Genomic DNA, 11,802 nt, shown 5'->3' with positions numbered 1-11,802 from the left:
GAGTCTTGTACTGTCACCCGGGCTGGAGTGCAGTGGTGCGATCTCAGCTCACTGCAACCTCCACCTCCTGGGTTCAAGCTATTCTCCTGCCTCAGCCTCCCAAGTAGCTGGGATTATAGGTGCCTGCCACCACACCCAGCTAATTTTTTGTATTTGTAGTAGAGATGGGGTTTCACCATGTTGTCCAGGCTGGTCTTAAACTCCTGACCTCAAGCGATCTGCCTGCCTCAGCCTCCCAAAGTGCCAGGATTACAGGTGTGAGCCACCACACCCAGCCACACCTGGCTAATTTTTGTAATTTTAGTAGAGACAGGATTTTGCCTTGTTGTTCAGACTGGTCTCGAACTCCTGACCTCAAGTGATCCACCCACTTGGCCTCCCAAAGTGCTGGGATTACAGGTGTGAGCCACTGTGCCCGGCCTAAATCCCTTATCATGTCTAACTGTGTTCCACTTTGTCTTTATCCCTTGGAGATGTGGCCACACCTGGCCTTTGTCATGTCGCCCGTTTCCCTCACGTTGTTATGGCTGTCGCCCTGTTTCAGGACCTCTGCAGCAGCTGTGCTCTCTGCCTGAAATGCCCTTCTCGAATCTGACTCACTGGCTCCTTCGCATTCCACCCTTAGCGTGTGTCTCCCTGGGCTGCATCCAACACTCATGAGCCCCTTCCTTCATTAAAAAGATACTACAAATTACATTTTTACAACCACATTGGTATACAGATGAAATATTAATACTATATAATAAAACTTTTTTTTCATCCTAATAGTTCACATTTTTTCTTCTGAGATTGTGGAAACAAACAATTTTCATGGGCCCCAAAAGTGCCGTGGGCCTGAGGCCCTGTGCCCATGGTGCCTGGTGGAAAGGCAGCTCCTCTATGAGCTGCTGGGCTGGATCACAGCGGACTCCCAACGCCGAGCCTACTTAGTGTTGTGTTCGCAGTGTCTAGAGCACAGCCAGGCTCCGGAATGAATGAATGAAGACAGACACACTGGGCTCTGAGTGAAGCATTCTCCTCTGACCAAAGGACATAGACACTGTATGTTCTTACAGTGTTTCAACTTTCATTAAGCTATTATTATACATACAGCACCTGCTCGTTGAAGAAAGCCTGATAAATTCAGAGAAAATGGGAAGAAAAAAACTTCATGATCCCATCCTTCAAAATATTTCTATTACTGTTTGCCTTGCTTCTTCCCATCTTCCCTACATCCTTTCTTGTTTCTTGTGCTCATTGTGAGATGCTGGGTACATTTTAAAATATTCTTTCCATTTAACAAAATGTAAGCATTCTGTAATGTTAGGACATCTTCCTGAATACCTTAATGGTTCTATGATGTATGTACCCAGTGCATCGGCCAAAACGGATGCTCTTTTAGGTTTGAATTTTAGATTTCTTTCTAATTTTTCTCTTTTATACCTAATACTGCAATGAACATCTTTTATTCAGAAAGCTACTACATTCCTATCCCCTGTTTTGGGTTATTTCCTTATAGAGTTTCCAGAAGCGAATTACTAGGTGTGAGATGTGTGCATGCTTTTATTCCTGCTTCCATCCTGGCTGTCCTAAGCCTTTCTTTCTTTCTGTCTTTTGAACTATTCTCTAGTTCTTATATTTTTCACATATAGTTGGATTTTCAGTTAAATAATCTTTCGATGAATGGAATTTACAGCTTATCATTTTCTACGTATTGTTTCTCATGTTGATTAGTTTATTACGTCCAATGTTTATACCCAAGTGGGTATAACATTCTTGAGGGTAGAATCACACATTCTCAGTTTTTTCCTAGTGCCCAGCACAGTCTAGAGCTCATAGTAGGTATTGGTTTTGGTTGATTGGTTGAGAAAAAGAGAATTTTAGAAAGGGAGCTAATTCTGGGAAAGATGACAAACCTTTATCACTATCAGATCAGGTTGTCATTCCTAGAAATATGATTTGGAATATATTTAGAAAGAACAATTATGAACCCCATGGGAACAGCACATTTCTGAGGGAGGGAAGGCAGAGACCCATAGAAAGAGAAGGGAAGGGAGGTGTGGGGGTGGGGGAGTGGGAGGCTCCCATTGAAATAGTATAGGCAGCTTCACTGCGGGGATTACACCACCCACCCATTCACTCAACAGATACTCATCCCGTGCACGTGCCACACCAGGTGCCATGCTAAGTGCTGAGGCGGGAAGCATCACCTCTGCTTTGTGGGGCTCGTAGCTTGCCTGTGGTCTCACAGCAAGTCGGTAGCAGAGACGGGATGGGAGATCAGGCCTGGCTGACTTCCTAGCAAGTGTCCTTTCCACTGTGCCACGTGAGTGTGGGTGGACACTAAGTGCACTGTCTGGAGTGAGTCGTGCACGTTTTACTCGGAGTGTTACTCAGGAACTTGGCATCAGTGTGAGAAAAGAGTGGCTGAATTGTGTGCAATGTCCTCCCGCTGTCCTCCCACTGCTCTCCTGGCATTCGCCTTAGTGTGTTACTGGACCTTTTGTTTTGGTGCTACTGGTCTCCCGCACAGCCCTGTGATCATCTTGATTTCCTCAGGCCAAGAAGAATGCGGCTTTTGACCTTCCAGAGTATCTTTGTGTAGTACTTATTTAAAATGTTAAATGGAATATAATTATTTCTCTGAGTAGATGTAAATTTGGTGGTGTCTAGGGACAGTGATGACCATGCTGCTGTGGAAAACAGCTCAGGGTTGTAATAACAGGGAGTACAGTCAGGCTTTGCATAGCAGGGATACTCCTGAGAATGCGTCCTTAGGCGATTGTGTCATGTGTGAACATCACAGAGTGTGCCTGATAAACCCAGGCTCACAGCCCACTTCACTCAGCCCACTGCACACCTAGGCTATATGGGATCGCCTGTTGCATCTGGGCTACAAACCCCTGTGGCACGCGACTGCACGGAATACTGTGGGCAGTTTGAACACAGTGATGAGTATTTGTGTATCTAAACATAGAAAAGTTACAGTAAAAATATGGTATAAAAGATAAGGATTGAAATACTCGTACAGGGCACTTACCATGACTGGAAGTTGCACTGGGTGAGTAGTGAGTGGTGAGTGAATGGGAGGGCCAAGGACAGTACTGTGCCCTATGACTGCAAACACTGCACACGTAGGCTACACTAACTTTATTTTAACAATGTATTTCTCTCTTCAACAATGAATTACTAACCTTAGGTTACTGTAGTTTTAACTTTATAAACTTTTAAAAAAAACTTTTTGACTCATAATAATACTTAGCTTAAAAGCAAACACATTGTACAGCTGAACAAAAATATTCTCTTTCTTTATATTCTCATTCTATAAACATTTTTCTTCTCTTTTTTTTTGAGACAGTCTCTCTCTGTTGCCCAGGCTGGAGTGCAGTGGCGCAATCTCGGCTCACTGCAACCGCCGACTCCCAGGTTCAAGCTGTTCTCCTGCTTCAGCCTCCCGAGTAGCTGGGATTACAGGCACATGCTACCACGCCTGGCAAATTTCTGTATTTTTAGTAGAGATGGGATTTCACCATGCTGGCCAGGCTTATCTTGATCTCCTGACCTCGTGATCCACCCACTTCGGCCTCCCAAAGTGCTGGGATTACAGGTGTGAGCTACCGTGCCCGGCTCTGTAAACATTTTTCTACTAATTTTTTTTTTTAAATTTTTACTTTTAAAACTCTTTTTGTTAAAAACTCAGGCACAAACACATTATCCTAGACAAGGGTCAGGATTCTCAATATCACTGTCTTGCACCTCCACATCTGTCCCACTGGAAGGTCTTCAGGGGCAGTAACTGCATGAAGCCATCACCTCCTGTGATAGCAATGCCTTATTCTGGACACCTCCTGAGGGACCTGCCTGGGGCTGTTTCATAGTTAACTTTAAAAAATACATGTAAGTAGAAGGAGTGTACCCTGAAGGAGTGATTAAAAAGTACAGTAAATATATAAACCAATCACAGGGCCATTTATTATCATTATTATTTTATACTGCACGTAATTGTATCTGCCAGACTTTTGGAGACTGGCAGTGCAGGTGTGTTTCCACCAGCATCACCTCAAACACGCAAGGCGTTGCACAACATTATGATGGCTGTGATGTCAGTAGGCGGTAGGAATTTTTTAGCTCTTTATAGCCTTATGGAACCACCGTGGCAAATGCCATCTGTCACTGACTGAAACGTCATTATGCAGGACATGACTGTACTTACAAAATGAGATGGCATTTCTTAGGAACATTCCTTTGCTATGAGTTGTTTTTAAAATTAATGTGCTTAAATTTTTTTTTATTATAAAAAAATTTCCGACATAAACAAAGAGGGAGAACATATGTATGTTAAGGGCCTCACTCTGTTGCCCAGGCTATAGTGCCATGGCGCGATCGTGGCTCACTGCAGTCTCGATCTCCTGGACTCAGGCGATTGAGGGAGAATATTATAATGAATGGCTGTATATCCCTCACCTAAGCAAAAGCCACTTTAAAGGAAAGGAATGTTGCTGCCACGAGCAGCATTCCTGCAGAAAGGTCATTAGGTCAGAATTACTACTCTGTGTTCTAGAGGGAAAATACCATGACACTAAGAATTTAGCTGTGGGTCAGAGGCATTTTATGTGGTGTCAATCAAACTAGGGAGCCTTGGGCTGGGTGCGGAGGCTCACGCCTGTAATCCCAGCATTTTGGGAGGCTGAGGCGGATGCATCGTTTCAGGTCAGGAGTTTGAGACCAGCCTGGCCAACATAGTGAAATCCCATCTGTACGAAAAATACAACAAATTAGCCAGATGTGGTGGTGCCTGCCCGTAGTCCCAGCTACTTGGGAGGCTGAGGCACAAGAATCACTTGAACCTGGGAGGTGGGAGGTTGCATTGATCTGAGATGGTGCTACTGCACTCTAGCCTGGGCGACAGAGTGAGACTCTATTGCCTCAAAAACAAAAAGCAAACTAGGGAGCCTCTTTTCTTGAGGACTAAAATCTGAGAATGATGGCGTCTGTTGAAGCTAGCCCAGGAGTTACTCATTTAGACTGTAAAGCAATATGGCTACCTATTAACTGTTTTTTTTTTTTTTTAAGACAAAGTCTTGCTCTGTCACCAGGCTGGATGTAGTACAGTGGTGCGATCTCAGCTCACTGCAACCTCCACCTCCTGGGTTCAAGCGATTCCCCTGCCTCGGCCTCCCGAGTAGCTGGGACTACAGGTGCGTGCCACCACACCTGGCTAATTTTTTGTATTTTAGTAGAGACGAGGTTTTACCGTGATCCACCCACCTCAGCCTCACAAAGTGCTGGGATTACAGGTGTGAGCCACCGGGCCTGGCCTAACTGAAATTTTAAAACATGGTTACTTGTATGTTCTAGTTTTTGTTCATATGCGCTACAGCACTTCTGAAAATTTGCAATCTGGGCTGGGTGTGGTGGCTCACGCCTATGATCTCAGCACTTTGGGAGGCCAAGGTGGGTGGATCATCACTTGAGCTCAGGAGTTTGAGATCACCGTGGGCAACATGGTGAGACCTCATGTTTTCCCAAAAAAAAAATACAAAAAAAAAAATATAGCTAGGTGTGGTGGTACATGCCTGTAGTTCCATCTACTCAGGAGGCTGAAGTGGGAGGATCACTTGCCTGGGAGGTTGAGGCTGCGGTGAACCGTGATCACACCACTGCTCTCCAGCCCGGACGACAGAGTCAGACCCTGTCTCAAAAAAAAAAAAAAAAAATTGCAGTCTGCTCTTTTAAAAAATATTACAAATTATACCCACACTCACTTATGGGAGTACCAGTTGGCACACTGCTCATACCATTAACTCAGTAGTTCTCCTTTTAGGAATGCATGCTAAGAAAATCATCTGAGATTTGCACAGTGATACTTACTGTGGTGTTGTAAAATACTGAAAACAACCAAAATATTTAACAATAAAACTACATCTATAGTATGATAGTAACTCTGCCATAAATGCATGTGTTGCATAGTAAAAAATTATAACAATTTTAGCTGTAGTTGTCTCTTAGTGATAGAATTATGCATGACTTTTATTTTTTAATTTTTTCTATATTAAAAAATTTAATGAATAGATTAAATACAAAGTTATCAAATGCTTTAAGCCATTTTACAGTGCTACTGTGGCTGCATAATATTATGTGGAGTTGATGTAATATAATTTGCTTATTAATCTGTTACCCTTTTTATTAAGTAGGCTGCTTATAAATAATTATTGTAGATAGTGACTATTTTTTAATATTATTTTTCTTCTTTTCAGTTATTTCCTAATTCCAGGAAGATTACTACTGAATAAAATAGTAACACTTCTTAAATGTTTTTTATATTTATATGCAAACCTTTTATATTTATATCCAAATATATTCAAACAGTTCTAAATGGTTTGAAACAATTTATCATGCCACAAAATAGTTACAGTTGTATTAATTTCACCTGTATGGGATATTGGCCTTTTTTTTCCCCAAGATTTGTGATTCAATAGATAAAATATTATACTTCAGCACCATGTTCTTTTATATTTCTTTAATTATTAAGTCAGACCAATAGCCTATAGGTGTTGTAAAATTATTTTTAAATTATACATATCCATGGGATTTCTGAACCTCTCATAGTCCTTGGCTCTCTGTGGTTTTTGGAGGTCACGTATGGTGTGTAACTAAGATAAAATACGAGTAAAGAATAAAATATGATACAGTAAATTAGATTCTCTTGAAGGCAAAGTATGTCTTTATGTAAAGCAAGCAGACATTTTTGTATGAGGGTAAAGTGTGAGAGTAAAATCTTAAGAAAGACACCCAAATTGGTCGGGTGCGGTGGTTCATGCCTGTAATCCCAGCACTTTGGGAGGCCGAGGGGGATGGATGGATCATGAGGTCAGGAGATTGAGACCATCCTGGCTAGCATGGTGAAACCCCGTCTCTATTAAAAAATACAAAAAATTGGCCAAGCTTGGTGGCGGGCACCTGTAGTCCCAGCTACTTGGGAGGCTAAGGCAGGAGAATGGCGTGAACCCGGGAGGTGGAACTTGCAGTGAGCTGAGACCTCGCCACTGCCCTCCAGCCTGGGCGACAGAGCGAGACTCTGTCTCAAAAAAGAAAAACACCCAAATCAAGTCAGAACATCTCTTATTGAGCCCACCATTAATTTAGTTAACTGGACAGTTTGTTTTATTGAATTGGATATTTCAACTCTATTGAGTATAGCTTATAAATTATGTTAGTTGAAAATTATTAACTAAACGATGTATATTGCCTAATCTTTTAAGAAAGGCATCTAAAAAGAATTAAGTTTGTTATCTCTGAGCAGGTTTGCAGATGTTAGACAAGTGAGTTCTCCATATCTAAGTAACAGCATTGTTAAAGTGAGCTTCTATACAGGTCTATAGAATGGATAACTTATATATTACACTTGTATATTTTTTCTTTCTCCCTGGGGTTTTACATTCGTATAAAACATTTTATTTGTTTAAAAGCATCTGAGCAAACACATCTGAGTTGGTTTATGGGCAGAGGAGTCCATGAAGTTAGACAAGCCCCTCACTGCCCTAGGACCCCTCAATGCAGTAAGCACATCACGCATAGTTCATGCCTGTTCTGGCCTATGTTGTATTTTTTTTACTTTTTATTTTTATTTTTTGAGACAGTGGCTTGCTCTATCCCCCGGCTGGAGTGCAGTGAGTGGCGCAGTCTTGGCTCACTGCAACCTCCGTCCCCCAGGTTCTAGCGATTCTCATGCCTCAACCTCCCGAGTAGCTGGGATTACAGGCGTGAGCCACTGTGCCCAGCTATGTTGCATTTTGATTAAAACTGAAAAGATGGTTGGAAGGAATTTGGAAGTCCCTTGGATTTGATCATTTAGTAGTGGATGAGATGTATCACTTCACATCATTGAGGGAGAATATGCTCTTTAAAACTGCACTTTGAATGTCAAAGAGCGTCGTTCCAATTGTATTCCTTAGTCTCATGTCTTTTTCCTACATCTTTCCATTTTCCCCCCTTATTACTTTCTTCTCCTCCTGTTCACTTATCTTTCTCCCCTTCCTTTTTCAATTTGGAAAAATCTTTGAAATAGGAAATAAATACAGAAGAGCATAACACCCAACGTTCATCTCTCCACGAGTGTCCCGTTTCACGTGTTTGTCCTCTTTGCCTTTTTAATCTGTGTTTCCTTTCTTTCCTTCACATTTCCAGGTTTCTGTTTTATCTCACAGAATCCTGCAGTGGACACGTGCATAGGTGTAAAAGGGTAGCAGGCCTGGGTTTGAAGTTTCATCTCTGCCACGTAAAGCTGTGTGACAGTGGGGAAATTAACCTAGCTGACTCTCAGTTTCCCCATCTTTAAAATTCCCATAATAGCAGCTAATCATTGCTGATCTCCAGGGTTATTGTAGAATTTAAATGAGATGCTGCCTGTGCACTGCTTACCACAGTGACTGCACAGAGTTAACTCTTGGGGATTGTGTCTGGGCTCTCTAGCTGCAGTTCTGTGTCTGGGACACACGTGGGTGCCATGCTGGGATCCCTCTTCACGTTCGTTCCAGGGATTCCTTCACTTTTCTCCCATGTGCTCTGTCTCATGTCGCCCTCTTTCTGGGGTCACTCTCACATGCTGGAAGAGCTTGTCCTAACAAAGAGTGTGTGGAAGATAAATTTTGAGATATTGCAGATAACATCTTTATTCTCCATTCTCATTGGATTGATAGGCTGAGTGTAGAATTCCCAGTTGTAGATTTTTCTTCAGGGTTTTGGAGGTGAGCTCCATTGCCTTCTGGCTTTGTGTTACCATTGGGAAATGTGAAACCATTCTGATTTCTTCTTCTTTTTTTTTTTTTTGAGACAAAGTCTTGCTCTGTCACCCAGGCTGGAGTGCAGTGGCGCGATCTCAGCTCACTGCAACCTCCACCTCCGGGTTCAAGTGATTCTCCTGCGTCATCCTCCTGAGTTGCTGGGATTATAGGTGCCACTACCACGCCTGGCTAATTTTGTATTTTTAGTAGACACAGGGTTTCACCATGTTGCTCAGGCTGGTTTCGAACTCCTGACCTCAAGTGATCCACCTGCCTTGGCCTCCCAAAGTGCTAGGATTACATGCTTGAGCCACCGCATCTGGCCATTCTGATTTCGTATCTGCTAGTGTGTGACCAGTTTTTTCTCTCTGGAAACTGTTGGGATCATCTGTTTGTCCCTAGTGTTCTGAAATTTCACAATGCCGTGACTTGGGGGTTTAAAAGAAAAAGCAGCTATTATATTGGGCACTCAGTAAACCCCTTCAGTCTACTAACTCATTCCTGGGGGAAATTTCTTAGATTTCACTGATAAATTTTCATATCTCGGCTTCCTTTCTTCTGGCAATTTTACTTTTCAGTTTTGGACCTCCTGGACTCGTCTACTTCCCTGCCTTTCCCCCTTTTTCCCTGGACTCGTTCTGCTTTTGGTAGATTTTTCTCAACTTGATTTTCTAATCCTTCTATCAATTATCTTCAAAACTTCTGCTATTGTATTTTTTGTTTTCTAGAACTATTAAAAAAGTCACACCCTGTTTTATGGATACTGTAATTCTGAGGTACTTGGTATATATATATATATATGTATTTGAAAGTCCTTGCTATGCTAAGAATTTTAGCAAAGTCTCTTCAAGGGGACAAGACAGCTCAGGATGAGTATGTCATTACCTTGCAGAAGTTTGACAGATGATGTTTGTACAAGTTTTGACTTGGAAAGCTGCATCTGTGCTGGAAAACTCATGGGGAATTGTGAAGAATTTGCCAGGGATATTGCTCCAGGGATGGTAAATGAGAATGAAGATATTTTTAAACATAAGAAAATACTAGGATAGTAGAATTTGCAACAGGATTAAAAAAAAACAACAACTAAATAGAAGCATATGCGTTCTTCTTGAGCTATTTTAACTCTACGAGTACAGTGTTCAACAATCAAGTTACTTCTCAGGTGTCTGTAAGATTTTTGCATCCTGAATTCATTTGAAATTGACCTTCTGTACTTAAATTCCAGTTTTGTAGTTAACTAGCATTTTTGCTTTGCAAGAGACTCATCCTTGTTATCTTTATAGGATGATGATTTGAAGTAACCACAAAATTTCAGGAAGCACAAAATTTCTCTTTGGTTTCCTAATTCCACAACTCTAGGCATGATACTGTGTGCCACTGGGAATCTGAGCGAATTTAGAAAAATTATTCCGCTTTGCAGGAGATAAACAAATGGAGAAAGGAGTTGCATCTACCTGGCAAGCAGCAGAGTGTTGACAGCTTTGTTACTCAGCTTAATGACAGGCAAGGAGGAAGTGAGAACTGAACAAGGAAGAAGTTAGTAAAAAAATAATAATAGAGTGGTGAATATCAAGAATTTTGACTAGAATTTTAGGCAAATATGCTATTCTTTTTTTAAAAAATGCAAGGCATTTTGAAAACCTATTTTTAAGAGATGTGTGGCTGGGATCCTGGGCTTTGAGCCCAGGGTCTGGCTTCATGGAATTTTCCCAGTTGAAGTTGTTATTTAAAAAAAAAAAAAAGTGAATTTTTAGATCATGTATCTTCAAAATGAGTCCCTTTAGGAAGCATATTGCTGCCTGGCATATACAGTTGACCCTTGAGTAACGTGTTTGATCTGCGAGGGTCCACCTACGCTTATGGGGATGTTTTCAAAGCAGATCAAGAATAGAGTATTTGTGGGATGTGTTTTTCATACAGGTAGGCTCTGCAGGGCGGACTGCGGAACTTGAGTATGCATGGATTTTGGTACACCTGGGGGTCCTGGGACTGATCCCCGGCGAATACTGAGGGACAACTGTGTTCTCTACCTCTGCTACTTACATGTGGTCCACAGTGTCACCTGGGAACTTGCTAGAAATGCACAATCGTAGTCCTCGCTGCAGAACTGATGACTGAGAATATGCATTTTGACAAAATCCCTGAGTCCTATGCACTCAAAAATTGGAGACATCCAGGTCTGCACCATGGTAAAAATGTTCTTTTGATTTTCACATTTTCTTAATTGACCTGGCAAAATAGTATTGCAAAGAAAAGTGTGGTATGTTTATCTAAAGCCTCGTTACTTCATGAAAACACTGTTTATGCTTGAGGCCTAACTGTGGTCTTAAGGATGGGGGCAGCTGCTGCCAATTCTCCTTAGTCCACCACCCTCTCCTTTTTTTTTAAATTTATTTTTGAGATGGAGTCTCTGTCGCCCAGGCTGGAGTGCAATGGCACGATCTCAGCTCACTGCAACCTCTGCCTCCCGGGTTTAAGCAATTTTGCTTCAGCCTCCTGAGTAGCTGGGATTACAGGCATGCGCCACCATGCCTGGCTAATTTTGTGTTTTTAGTACAGGTGAGGTTTCACCATGTTGGCCAGGCTGGTCTCAAACTCCTGACCTCAGGTGATCCGCCCACCTCAGCCTCCCAAAGTGCTGGGATTGCAGGCGTGAGCCACCGTGCCTGGCTTACCACTCTCTCTTTTATGTGGCAGGTACTCATTAATATCCAGGCAGCTCATTAATATCCAGGCAGGATACTGCTCTCTCAATCAGTGGGTTCCAAAGACAATATGGAAAGTCAGTATAGACGTTTATTTATTTTTGTCTTAAAACATGAAAGCGAGTCGCACTAATGTTTACTGTAGCTATATTGGCTATATTTCTTATACATAATGCAAAAATGAAGGCATATTTAGGATAGTAGTGTTGAAAATGTTTAATGGTGGGTGACTTGATTCAATCAAATCTTTAGAGTTGCGTGCATACCTCCCAAAAGGGCTGCTGGGACGCAGGTGGCATGTTCTCTCATCTCTAGAGATGAAAACATTTGAAAGT

The 11,802-nt window shown here is 42.0% G+C and overlaps 1 protein-coding gene across 4 annotated transcripts in view; it reads left to right on the top strand.

The window, feature by feature from the left end:
- VGLL4 (vestigial-like family member 4) overlaps positions 1-11,802 on the top strand; it is a 165,102-nt gene that overhangs the window by 38,943 nt on the left and 114,357 nt on the right. The window contains exon 3 of one of the 4 annotated variants that reach the window (XM_011952305.1): positions 10,819-10,951. The exons of the other annotated variants lie outside the window; for them this stretch is intronic. Coding sequence (XP_011807695.1) covers positions 10,873-10,951 — 79 coding nt within the window. The 5' untranslated portion in view covers positions 10,819-10,872. The remainder of the gene's footprint in view (positions 1-10,818; positions 10,952-11,802) is intronic. 4 annotated transcript variants of the gene reach the window in all.

The sequence above is a fragment of the Colobus angolensis genome, unplaced genomic scaffold (genome assembly GCF_000951035.1).
Source record: "Colobus angolensis palliatus isolate OR3802 unplaced genomic scaffold, Cang.pa_1.0 Scaffold34, whole genome shotgun sequence".
Taxonomy (NCBI): domain Eukaryota; kingdom Metazoa; phylum Chordata; class Mammalia; order Primates; family Cercopithecidae; genus Colobus; species Colobus angolensis.
Note: the sequence above shows the minus strand (reverse complement) of the source record. Positions and strands in the feature narration are given on the sequence as shown.